Genomic DNA, 14,010 nt, shown 5'->3' on the forward strand with positions numbered 1-14,010 from the left:
GCATCGCAGGCTAAGCCCCCCACCCCCTCACCCTAATATGAGGTTATATGAGGAAGGGGGTAAGTTGTGGACAGCTGGTAGACTGTCCCCCGGTGGTCAAACAGCCCCCCTCCCCCAACATAGGGGGGGGGGGGGGGGGCTAATGCTTTTCCTAAATGATTATTGAGACAAGTTTCCCAGGGTGGATGTGAAAATGCAGATGCGATCCCCTCTTTGCATTTTCGTTTTAATTATGACACAGAATAAGCGGTTTTGAGTATAAAATGAAAAAGCATTTTGAAATATTGCTTTTTCATTTGAATTTTGAGACATTTGATGCAGTTACATTTTGAAAATTAAAAAGCATTTCTGTTAATCCATTTTAATTGTCAAATTAGACATTTCTAAATGAATTATGCTACACATTTACCAGAGAACGTCTTAAATAATGAAATGTCAAAAAAAAAAAAAAAAAAAAAAAGAAAATGAAATGTCAAATACCATTTTAATTTTAATTTTAATTAAGTGACAAAAAAAGCTGTGTTGAGGAAGGAAATGAAAAAGCATTTTGGTGCATTGCTTTTTCATTTTATTTTTGAGTCAAAAAATGCAGCTTTTAGGTTTTTGAAAATGAAAAAGCATTTCTGGTTTTGACTTTGCTTTTTATTTATGCTACACAATCGCTTCCATAGATGGAGTGAAGCAACAGCAGCCCAAAGTTCCTGGAAGTGAAGAAGATCTTCCAGATAATGCCAACTAATAAAGTTTTTCAGCTTTGAAGACTGTTTCTGAAACATAGTTTAAAAAAAGATCTGCAATCTTTTGATAATATGATGAATGTAGTTTAAATAACCTCTCTAACACCTATCACCTGCACATTACATTTCTCACAGCTGTCATGGAAACAAGAGGAAGATGAAGTCATTTGTTCCTCTGATATGTAGAGGTGTTGCACTGCAGCTCTTTATTTTACACTTTCTACTGGAAGTATCTTGTTTGTAACTGTTGCTATCTATTCTATTATTAATATGTCATTACACCTCACTCTTAAAAAAATGCATTAAAATGTTTTTTTTTTTTTTTCTAAATTGTCCTGTCCAACAGGTGAGCAAACAGACATAACCTGAGGGCCTCTAATGTTAAACAGTTTCATTTGTTTGAACCTCTTTTTTGTTGTTGTGATTTTTTTTTGACTGGAGAGAAACAGGAGACCTGGGGGTTAGCTTCAGCTCCTAAGGCTCATGGGAAGTGGGGAATCTTGGGTGTGCTTTGTGGGTGTGTTCAACAAAATGGGTGCAGATGCGGGTAAGAAAATCATGTGACCTGCTTGTCTGTCTGCTTCTCTCTCTCTGAGACTGTGGTCGTATGGATATGGGACATGGATAGCTCTCCAATGCAGCCCGTTACAAGTGACGCACTAGCTGGGTAATTACATTGGTGTCAGATATGAGATCAACTTTGCCAGTGCTGCTACGCCATTGAACAAGAGAGGGCAGGGAGCTACGCCATGGAGTGAGAAATGGCAGAGATTGAGCTACAAATCTTTATCCTGGAGGCAGTTTGGGACAAGCGAGAAGCAAGGGCGAATCATCTCCCTGATGGCACGAGCACCCGCAGTCATCTGCAGCCTGTTCCCGCGAGTCTGGGTTCTACGCTGGTGAACCATCCAGAGCAGTCTACTCAACAGCCGGTGATGCCAGCACACACCTCAATCAAGCATTGGACATTCTCCAGAACGTCTGCAACAGCATGTACAGCTGACGAGGCCAGCTCCACCATTGGGGCAGTGCTGCGGGAAGCAGAGACTGCAAAGGATTTATTCAGTCAGGGGTTGCTGCTAGCCGACCCACACCACCTGATGCTCTGGTTCGAGCAGCTGGTGGGCAGGATGGAGAGGAACCAGTCTTGGAAGTAATAGTTAACCAAACAGAGTCTGCTCCTTCACAGTGACGCGCACCCTGATAGTTGCGTTGCCATCGCTGTGGGGACCAGGGGCCTTTTGACAGTTTGGCTCCAGCACCCAGAAGCTTGAGCAGGGGGGCAGAAAAATGAAGGTGGGGTGAGGCTGTGAGGGAACCCTCGCCCTGTCAGCAGACATCCTTCTCTCCGGTGGTGGGATGTTGTGGGACATCACAGGGACTGTGTTGGGTGTTAGGGATTATCATTGCAGGGCATTGGTTGATACTGGAGCAACATTTAGCCTGCTACACAGGGGGACATTGCCTGACTCTGCTGGCTGGGCACCTACTGACATGGAACAATTGACAATAACAGGTGAGCGAACTCAGCTGGCTGGGAGGAAGACTGTTAAAATCGAGGTTGGAAACCAGAAGTGACTCACAAAGCAGATAGAAGGAACCATCGCTCTCAAGCCTCAGCCTGTGACCAGCGCAGACCAGAGTCCCCGCCCTCTACCACAAAAGCTGCGACCACCGTAGAGGAGTTGGCAGCCCGATGTGGCCAAGCATTGGATGCAGGACAGAAAAAGCAGCTGAATCCCCTCTTGCAGGAGCATGCAGACATTTTTGCTGTTTGAGATGAGGACTGCACTAGAACTAGTCTGGTACAGCACCACATTAACACTGGGATGCAGCTCCCATTCGCTTGCGGCCACCCTTGGGACAAGGGCAGTCAAGGTCAGAGGTGGGCACTGAGGGCCGCAGACCTGCATGTTTTCCAACATACCCTGCACTGGCAGGTTCTGATTGGCTGGACACACCTGAACCAAGGCAATTAACCATGAGTAGGGCAAGACTATCTGGAAATCATGCAGACACCGGCCCTCGAGGCCTGAAATTGCCCTCCCCTGGTCTCAGTGGGCGCAAACAGAAAAGTCTTGTTTGGCCTTTCTGTGCTGCTTTAATGATAAAACCAACCACAAGTAGTTCAGAAGTCTTACAAAGTGTTGCCCAGGCAACCAACAATAATAACTCAAAAAGTGACATTAAATGGTGTGAAGGTGCTCTTTCTCCCCAAGTGGATGGCAATGTAAAACAACAGCAATTGAGGTTCCTTTAACTCGTTTGTGTCTTAAAAGTCTTGTTTCTGTATTGGTTGTCAAAGACGATGTAATGGGAATCTGCCACTTGGAGGCAGACTTCAAATAGAACAGCATGGAAGACAGCTGAGTATCATCATTCTACTAAATGTTGTTCTTTGTGACATGTTCCACACTCTTTCCAAAAAAACACTGAAATAAATACAAAAACAGTAAGCTGTCTGATGGACTATATTCAAGTACAATGTATGGATCATATAATCTATTACAATTTAGATAAATGTTTGATGAATTTACAGTAACTAATAGTTAGGGACAGGAGACATGAAGAGCTGTGGCTCCAGTTTTCCCCCTCAGGAGCAGGAAGCCGTTTGGTTTGATGTGACGTGGCGTTGACGTGTTCTGGGGTGGCGTGACATAACATTGACTGCAGTGGTGAGAACTCTACCACTGCAGCAGAGAATCTCCTGCTGGGTGCAGGGTGGTCAGGTCATTCTGTCTTTTCACCTTTTGGATTTCTTCCTTGCATTATTGGCTCTGATGTCTTTCAGTTCCTGACTCACTAAAGTGTCCATAATTGAATGTCCATCATTGAAATTGTCTGTAACCCTTGTGCTATCCTAGGCACTTTAACATTGGGAGTTGGGTCATCTAGACCCACTAGACAGTGCTCTGAACCTTTTTTCTTCAATGATTTGTGATCTTCACTGGTGTCCATGGATTACATGATATCTTTCCACCTTTATCCACCTTTGTCATGATAGGGAGAACACGTCAAAGGTTAAAAGGTTAGAGAAAAGACTAAATGAAGATCTGATGATCATTGGTTTTTATTGTTTACAATTTAACGTTAAGCTCTTATTTAACACATTGTCATGTAATTCATTGTCTTTAGGAACTCACTGTTAAATGCTTTCATATTAGAAAACCGATACAACAACATAATAGGGAACAAAATGCAGCCAAAAAATGTAAAAAAAAAAAAGAAGAAATTTTTAAGATAAACTATTAAAATATGTCTCATTTTAAATGTGAAGCTTCTGGATCTGTATCTTGTTTTAAAAACATATTAACTGAAAACTGTACATCAATGTGCCGTCCTCATCTTCATCCTCATCTTCAGCTGGACAGAAGTAACTGCTGAAAGGATGCAGCTGTGGAGAGATCACTGTCTGCTTCTTCTCACTTTATTTGAATGGAAGAATAGGTCACCTCACCTTCTTCCTCCTTTATCTGGAACACAAACAAAAAAGCGTTCTCATTCTTCATATTTAACCTTAATGCATGCATTACAAATGTATTACATTACATTTATACATTTGAATGGCCAGATCTGTGTTAGTTCATAAATATGAACTAATAAAAAAGTGAAAATTGTTTTGTTCTAGGATAACTGAGGCCGTTCCAGACTAGCTGGGACTGTTTCTAGTGCATCTACTGTAGGTTTCTTTGTTGGAATTAATTCCTGATCAGGAAGTGTCCAGTTTAGCCAGATGTCCAGAACCACCTTCAAATGACCCCCCCAACACACTATTTGAATGAGAAATACAAATACAGTGAGTTCCTTTCAGACAGCTGACATTTGCAGCCTATCATAAAGAGAGACCTTAATGCTGCATATAAATTATGCTCCTTATATCCATGATTTTGATCGTTCATAAACCACAGATTATGGCCAGAGGTGAGAGCAAGAACATAAACAGATCTTTGAAACAAGAATGAATCAAGATCTCCATGGTATACAGTGTAAAAGACACTGAAAGAATCAACACTTTGTTTGGATTTGAGTCACAAGAAAAATGTTTAAATCATTTCTTGAATCTGTTTTCACACATTTTTCGTTGGAACATGAAAACTTAGTCTTTTAAAAACATAAAGCATTTCTTCGGTTTTTTTAACATTTTATTTTAATCAACAATTGACCTCATGGCAGATCTCTCCTCATCAGCTACCTTCAATTTCCAAAAGTCTCTGGATAATCATTTTTAATTTAACATCTAAAGTGCAGTTTTAAACTCATCTGGATCTTTAATCTTAAGAACTAATAACAATAACAACAAAAATGAAAATCAACAAAATGTAATATCTCAGAAAATGTGAATATCAAACCATTAAGGATTGTTTTGGCACAAATATCAGGTTTTCATAAATGCTGTTCATTGTTGATCACTCAGTTCTTAGTTGATTCTACTTTTTGCATGAATTAGTGCATCAATGCATTTTGGCGTGGAGGTCACCAGCTTGTGGTACTGTGGAGGATTCTGGAAAACCCAGATTATGTTGAGAAATGCAGTCAGGTCATCTGACTATAGGATCTGGTGTTTTTTTCTTCCTTCTCTTGAGAACTCAAATTATCAATTAGACCCTGACTGGGATGGTTACTGGAAAATTTAGCCCAATAACACCATTTTCATTGAAGTAACTTTTGGTCCCATTGTGGTGACGTACCAAGTCCTGCTGGTAAACCAAATCCACATCTCCACACACTTTGTCAGCAGAGGTCAGCATACATGCTTTAAAAAAAAAGACCAATGGTATTACAATATTCTAATTTTCCCAGATACCAAATTTAATTCAATTTTATGTATTCTTTGTATCATAACTACAAGAAATTAAGAGTAAAATCCACTACTACTACATCAATCTAAATGTAAAGATTCTGCTTAACATTTACACATTTCTCTTTTAAAAGGTAAAAAAAAATACATATATTGGACTTTTTACAATCTTCTGTTTTTAATTTACCAGTTAAATTTTAACTTTTTGTTCAGAGTACCCACTACTGTGTTGGGAACTGACCCAAGATCTATAGTTTCATTAGATTATATGTGTTTAGGTTCATGTGAATCAACCCAGCAGTTCTATCAACATCAGGACCACAGCAGACAAAGAGACTTACTGTAATCTTTGAGGACGCCTTTGGTTTGGAATGGTTAACAGCAGCATACGTCAGTTCACTCTCTGGCTCAGTCTGAACACAAACACAGAAGATAAAACTCAATTTAGTGAAATTCTGTAGCTTCACGAATGCATGATTAGTGAGGTATATGCAGATGATATTTTAATTCTCCAAATAATTTGAGTATAAAATAATGTCCCTCTTTTATAATGAGAGTCAGATGCTAGGAACGTTATTTTTAAAATGAAGTTGACTCAGCAAAATCTGTCTGGCATAACAGGCATGGTTGCAAAAGACATAAAATCATTAAGTATATTATTTAAAGTGCACTTTGAGAAACAAACTCATTTTTAGAGAAATACCTTCATTTCTTTTATTAATAAACATCCAATTTTTCTGAAGATACTCACATATTGACGTCTTGGTTTTTGAAAGTCTGAAATGAAAAGAAAGTCGATTTTAGGAACCAGTGAATTTTAGAAATGATTTCCTGTTTTTAAAGCTAAATAAATAAATACATAAATCATGATAATATTGAAAACAATTCCAATTAACATTATTGTGTGAATAGAAATCTGTCTACAACACTGACTATTTGGGAACTGAGTGAGTGTGATGTCATCCATGCAAAATGGCCAACTTTCAGCTCCAATGAAATAAAGTCACATCAGTCACCATTTTTTGTGATATGGCGCCAACGTGTTTGACCCAGATGATGTCAGTAAGCAGTGATTGGTCTGAGTCGGTCTGAGTCAACATTCTTTTTAGCAACCACTCTAACCAATCATGAGAGCTTGTTGGAAGTCTACACCCCTACCACACAAAGTGATATCTGGAGAATCTGTCAAACAAACGTTTATTGAGGTATTTGATTGAGCAGGCTATAATTTAAAAAGTTGCAATTCAGAAAAATTATCAGGAAAAAAAAAGGATTAGTGAGAACATGTTAAAAAAAGCCAGCAAGTACTTCCCGTTTGGAATGGGGAGGGGACAAAATCGAAAATTAGATCTAATTTAAAAAAATAAAAACAAAATCACACTTCACATAATCATGTCAAGAGGAGTTGATGGCAAGTCAGCAAACCTAGAAGAAAGAGGCATTTCACATCCTGTGGGTAACCCTTGTGCTATCCTAGGCACTTTAACATTGGGAGTTGGGTCATTGGATTACATGAAATCCTCTCCACCTTTATCCACCTTTATCATGGTAGGGAGAACACGTCAATGTAAGGGTGGGGTCATCTAAGATAGCACAAGGGTTAAACGTTGCCAACAAATCTTTGTCAACTATGGTGAGTGTTCTCTATGAAGGTAAATATGTTCCAAAAAGGACGCACGGTAATGCTTTATAAATAAGAGTCCTTAATAAACCATTTATAAGACATTAACAAGCACTAGTTATGTTTTAATAAGTTGCTTATAAGAACATTAATTACCATTTGTAAATGTCTTACAACTGACTTACAAGTTTAAATAGTCTGTTTGTAAATGCATTAAAATATTCCTTAATCAACTACTTATAGGACATTAACAAGCATTAACAAGCTAAGTGATATACTTATAAGCAGCTTAATAAAACATTACTAGTGCTTGTTAATGTCTTATAATTGGTTTATTGAGGACTCTTCTTATAAAGCATTACCAGACACGCTTGTAGATTTGATGTGAGAACTTGCACACCAAAAATCTGTATCTGTGTGTAAAAATATTCTGCTAACTAAATTACATCTGACAAATTCTCGTTTGCATGTGTTCATTTAGAGTTACAACCTCCAATCTGTGATTACAACTTCTCAAATGTGGTTCTGCGTGAATCACAAGTGCGCTACAACTGCGCTTTGACCTCTGACACATTCCTTGCGCGAAACTTGTGTCAAAACTGATTTGTGTTCGATAGTGGAACGGGGGGGGGGGGGTGCGTTAGAGGAGGGGGGAGTCAACCAATCAGAGTGCAGCACTCAGAGGACTTGGTAAAGTTAGAAAGATCTTCACAGATTCGGACTTCCTGCTTCAATAACTCTTCTGATAAATATTCAAATGTGACAGCAAGTCTCTCAGTCATTCTGTATTAACACAGAGAGTGAACTACAAATGCATTTCTAAAGAAAAAAAGTCAGTTTTTTCCTGCATTTTAATGAGAAATGATCCCTTCGTGCTGTAAATGCAGACATGATGCAGCGAGACGGCTGCAAACGGACCCTCAGCAGGAAAATCATCTTTGTTGAAGCAGGTTGATAGGGCCAGGGCTATTGAGCTATCAGCCGCGCTCCGCGGAGGAAAGGAGAGGCGAGAGTTCATTCACGCAGAAACAAATTTGAGCAGTTGTAATCACAGATTGGAGGTTGTAACTCTAAATGAACACATGCAAACGAGAATTTGTCAGTTGTAATTTAGTTTGTCAAACTTTACAGCAGAAGATTTTTACACACAAGTTCTCACATACTATATTACAAGTTCCCACATCAAATCTTCAAGTGCGTCCTTTTTGGAACATATTTACCTTCATAGTTCTGCTTTCATCATCAGAACCTCATCAAATTAATTGCTGGTAAAAACAAAACAAACTGTACTTGTTCCTCTTCTCTGATCCTCTGTGACTTTGGCTCTCCTGCTTCTGAAGAGAAGAATGGTGAAGACGACCAGCAGCACCAACACCACACCAACCACAGCTCCAATGATGATGACTGTGTGGCTCTGGGGAGATTCTATGATCAAAAAAATAATATTTGAACTTCATCATTTATAAAACTGACTTCAACAGACTACTATAATAATTTTTTTTTATAAAAAAGTTACCATTAATTTTTCTGAATAAAGAACAACACAAATCTAACTTTCTAAAACATAATTTTAACATAATTTCACGTTTAGAAAACATTTTGCAAATGCTGTAGCTAAGACAAACAAATATGAGCTTATTGTACTTAGTTAAAGTTAAAAGAATAAGTCATTGACAGAAAGACAGTAACCCAAAGCACCATGGAATGAAATGAATGAATGTGAATTTCATTCTATATACAACATGAATTGAGTGATATAAAAATAATTTACTTTTGGACCATCAGGGAATAGAATTTCAAGATAGCAGTGAATTCATAGTGTTGAGTTGTATCACTAAAGACACTTATGGACTCAGATCTAAAGCTGTGATGTAATGACTCAAGATAGGAGGAGATCAAGTTAATAACCTCAGAACGCGCCTGACAAACACTTTAGATGAAGTATTACAGTCAAGTGTGGAGAAAAGGCAAGTACAGATACGTCTTTGGACACAGAGATGCTTGACTTTAGATTGAGCAATATTTTTAAATGAAATAAAAAAAAACAATAAAACTGTTAAAATACACATTTTTGATCCTTTAATTTTTAATGAATGGCCTTCTGCTCTGATGTGTTACCTGCCCCACTCCCACACATAGAAGGTTCTAGCTCCCCCCCTGTGTGGGCCCATAGAGTGAAGCATCTTAAGGGGATCAAAGGTGTGTCTTGCAGCTCCCTTAAGGCAGGGGTCCCCAAATCCAGGTCTCGGGGGCAAATGTCCCGCTGGTTTTCCAGAAAACCTGCCTTATAAGCTGCTGATTACCTGGATCAGGAGTCTTTAGCCAATAAGGAGCTTTCCCACTTAACATTTGTGCAGCAGAAAGATCTGCAGTACATGTTACAACTTCATACTAATAAAATCAAACAAAGTTTAAATATAGTGTCTCTTTTATTAATAACAAGACTGAAAAACAGCTTTACCTGAAAAGTCCAGAACATAGACTCACAATTATAAACTAAAATCCTTCAAAATGTCTTACCTGTTAAAACATAGACAGCATCTATCTTCACTTCATCATCTTCAACAAACTTGCAGGTGAATCTTTTGTTGTTTCCACTCTGATGTTTCACAGTCAGAACAGAATCACAGTTTGTTTGTCCTCTAAACTCCAACCCAACACCTTCACCAGACAGGTGAGATCCTGTCTCATCCACCCAGATGATGCTGTTCTGTTTACAGAGAATTGTTTTATCATGTCTATTCAGTGAACACTGTAATGTGACACTTCCATTTCCTCTTGGATGAACTTCTGGTGGATCTTTAGAAACTGAAGGAAAACAAAAACAGAAAAGTTTCTCTGTTAGACGTTTTTACAAGAAAACCTTTTGTCCTGACAGTGACTACATTTACCTGCACACCATGTTCCAAAGAAAGAGCAGATTTGACTATTTTAGAAACTGTTCAGAGAAAATGTTTTCATTTGTTCAACAGCAGAAATATTCTTGATTTTTGTGTTTCAGAGTAAACATAGTCAGAGGATGATGGAGTCACTGCTCGTCATTTTCTGACAATAACTTTCAACAAATAATATTATGGAAATAATAAAAAAAATATATAAAATGAACCCAAAGAAATGTTCTCTGCCTGAAGCTGAAACTGCTCTGTTGTCGTCTCTTTCTTTGTCTTTCTAGTCCTGATTCTCTGGGTCTGTCTGGTCTAACTCCTATATTTCTCTGTTAGAAAAGCACAGAAGCTCTGGATTTGTGAAATAAATCTCCCCTCATCTGAGATGAAAACTGATTTTTGACTCTGAACGTAAATGAAGGATCCATTTTTCATCTATTATAGAATCTTGAGATTAGAGTATTTAGATAAAAAACTCTAAGTGTCAGACTCTCTTCAGGATTTGAGCTTTTTTTGTGGATCAGATCAGAATGTTGACATTCATGTAATCACAGAATTATTCAAGTCAGAATACTCACTGCTCAAAGTATTAAGATACACCTCAAACTCATTCTTGTTCCCGAGCTGACAGAGAAATCGACCAGCATCTTCATCAGTGATGTTTGTGATGAGCAGAGAGCAGTCACTGCTCACACTCAGCCTGGAAGCTCTAGCTGAACTCTGGACAACATTTCCATTCTTTACTTCTGTTATTGATGCTGCATTTGGATCTTTCTGGTACAGCCAGTTAACATCAGAACATGAGGAAGAGGAGGATTTAGTTCCACAAGGTAAAAGGACGTCATCTCCAACTCTTTGATAGAGATGTTTAGTTTGTCCACTGATGTCTGTAGGAGAGAAAAGAACAAACTCAGAGAAAAGTTGAACCTTTAACACAACAGTCACTAACAAAATCACTGAAAAAATTGAGGTTATTCTCCTGAAAACTATTCTTTGTCATATGGGAGTTTTGAACTGCAGCATTAGAAAAGCCCAGTCATGACCACACAGATGATTCTGCTGAGTCATGAGGGATGCTCCCTGCAATATCTCCACATGGCCAGCTGGGGTGGTGACAAAGATGGTGCCGGTGTGTGTGGCCTGCCGTCTGTCCCTTCTTGGTGTTTTTATGATTCTGTTCTTTTTGATAAGCTTTACACATATAACAACCTCCCTACTGGTATATGACAGAGAGTCGCTTCTGGATTTCCAGTCTTTAATGAATGTTTCTGATTCACATGACTCCCGTGGACAAAAATCTTTACCACCGTTTATGGAGGGAATTCCATTGTTCCTCTGCCGCTCATCCGCCGGGGCCCCTTCATCGTGGAAAAGACGCCACCGTCGCCTCGGTAAAAAATTGTGTACCGAAAAACTTGTTTAGGTCGTTTTTCTGGACACACCAAGGCAAAGCTTCCTGAGCTTAAAAGTTTTTGCCCTTCACGCCGCTTGCTGGAACCCGCAGTCAGCTGGCTGATACCTATGAGGTGCCGTGTAGGACATTATTCAGAATTAGCATTCACATACACATGTGAAATCTCTCACACACACTAGTGAAATGCTTGTATACATACAACTGAAAATGTATTCATTCACATACACATGTGAAATCTCTCACATACACATGTGAAATGCTCTCACACACACTACTGAAAATGCTCTCACATACACATGTGAAATGCTCTCACACACTACTGAAAATGCTCTCACACACACTATCCAAAATGCTCTCACATACACATGTGAAAATTTCAATAGAAACGGAAGGCATTTCAGTAGAAACAACGTTTTTTTTTTTTTACTTTATTGTTAGAAACAAAGTTGCTCGACTGAAGGCATTTCAGTGGAAATGAACCTGTGTCCGAATTCCTGCCCTGATCCCTAACTACTAAAACCCTATATAGTGCAGAACTATATAGTTCTATATAGTTCTCTGAATTTAAAAGCAATTCAGACACCCGTGCTCAGTACTTTTTTCTTTTGGGTGTTGTTCATAACGCGCTTGACACGGAAACAAAGTGGCGCATTACCGCCACCACCTGGTCTGGAGGCGAACTACTCCTATTTAACGCGGAGAATGACACTTATTTGTCAGAGTAAAAACATAATAAATATGAACATTTTACAAAGACTATTTATGAATCTGGTGTGTTCTGATCATGGAAAACGTGACTGATTTATAAATAATTAAATTACAAACACTTTGGTGTTGATTTAATGTATTTGTTCATAAATAAACCCCCAAGTTATTTTTTCATGCCAATATTTATTTTGTTTTTGTGCCGCTGAACGATTAACGGGCTCTTGCAAGGAGGCATTGTTTTCTGTAGTTTTCTTACACCTTACTGAAAATGGCTTTGAAAATGAATCTGTCCGTGTTCCTGGCAATAATTCAACCGTTTTTCGTGAGATCAAACTGAAAACGAGCAGATATGCAGCATCACAGGACGGCAAGGACAAGCAGACATCTCAGAAGATTTCCTCTGGATGCCCTGACCAGACAGAATAACTTGTGAGTTAAACTTAAAGCTTTTTTTTTAGTTAAACCTAAACTTTAACTTAAACTTTGTTACTAATCATGCTCAAGGTTACACAGTCTGCTGGGTAAGAGTTTAACATTCTTTTTCAAGTGAGTTGTGTAGTCCAATTACATGAAACACTTGTGAGTTCAAAGTTTAGAATTTTTTATTCAGAGTCAAACCATATCACTTGTTTTAAACAAAAACAAAACAAAAACTTTCATTTTTAAAGTTTAAATGAAAATCCAAAAACCCAGCCAAATAAAAACCACGAGATTTTCCAGAATTAATAAATACTTCATAATCTAAAATGTAAGACATCAAAATAAATAGAAACATTAAAAAAATGTGATTTAATTTCCTCAATGAAATAATTAATGTTGCATTTTCCAGGGTCTTCCACGTCTCTACTGCTTTACCAACACAAAGGTGTCTGTCCTGGCCCTTTACGCTGACGGTCAGTCCGACACAAGACTGGATTTTCGGTTGACCCGCAGGACCATCGAGCATCTGGGTCGATGGTCCTGAAGCATCAGCTTCGGGTTCCTCACACTCTGGGGGGTCACAGGAGACTGACATCCTGGTGTTTCTTTTCTGGCTGGCGTGTGGCACATCTTACAGTGTGGTAGCCAGAGTCTTTGACATGACACGGTCCACCGTGAGCGATGTTGTCCACAGGACGGCAGACCGCATCCTCCAGCTGATGAGCAGGGTCACCCAGCTTCCCAGTGGGAATGAACTACCATAAGTCGCCTCTGGATTTTAGCAGCTCGCTTGGTCTTTCTCCTTCCAAAGGGTCACAAGGAGCATTGATGGCTGCCACATAAGAATAAAGGCCCTAAAAGAAAATGTAGCTTGTTATTTTAACAGGAAGCTTTTTTTATTCAATTAAAATGCATGCTGTATGTGACTCTAATGCCAAATTTATAGATATTTTTGTTGAGAATCCAGGATCAATCCATGATTCACGGGTTCTACGTAAAAGCCCAATTTATGTAAATCAAACAAACCCACCTGAAGGATCCTTTTGGGTGATGGTGGGTATCCCTGCATTGCACATCCCATCATGCTGCTGACACCCTACAGGGAACCCATGAGGAATGCCATTGAGGCAGTTACAACCAGAACCACTCCAGAACACGCTCTGTTGTGAAGAGAGCATTTGGCATGATAAAGATGAGGAGGAGAGCAATATTTCTGGGGGCACTGGAAGTAAAACCAACCTTTGCAATGAAAATCATTGCCTGCAGTTCAATTCTGCACATTCTGTGCATCAGCAAAGGCGACTGCTTAGCCACAGATGTTGAGCCACAGCAGGACAACACCAGGAACATGCAGGACGAGCAGAGTCACGTCTGTCTGCAAGGACAAATCTTTGCTTTCCTTTCAGCTCCAACTGTGACACACATGA

At 39.1% G+C, this 14,010-nt stretch overlaps 1 protein-coding gene across 1 annotated transcript in view; it reads right to left on the reverse strand.

Moving 5' to 3' along the window:
* The window catches only part of LOC101155651 (titin-like), a 73,680-nt gene that overhangs the window by 42,339 nt on the left and 17,331 nt on the right, over positions 1-14,010 (reverse strand). The window contains exon 4 of the mRNA XM_023953293.1: positions 10,620-10,928. Coding sequence (XP_023809061.1) covers positions 10,620-10,928 — 309 coding nt within the window. The remainder of the gene's footprint in view (positions 1-10,619; positions 10,929-14,010) is intronic.

Source organism: Oryzias latipes, chromosome 24 (genome assembly GCF_002234675.1).
Source record: "Oryzias latipes chromosome 24, ASM223467v1".
NCBI lineage: Eukaryota > Metazoa > Chordata > Actinopteri > Beloniformes > Adrianichthyidae > Oryzias > Oryzias latipes.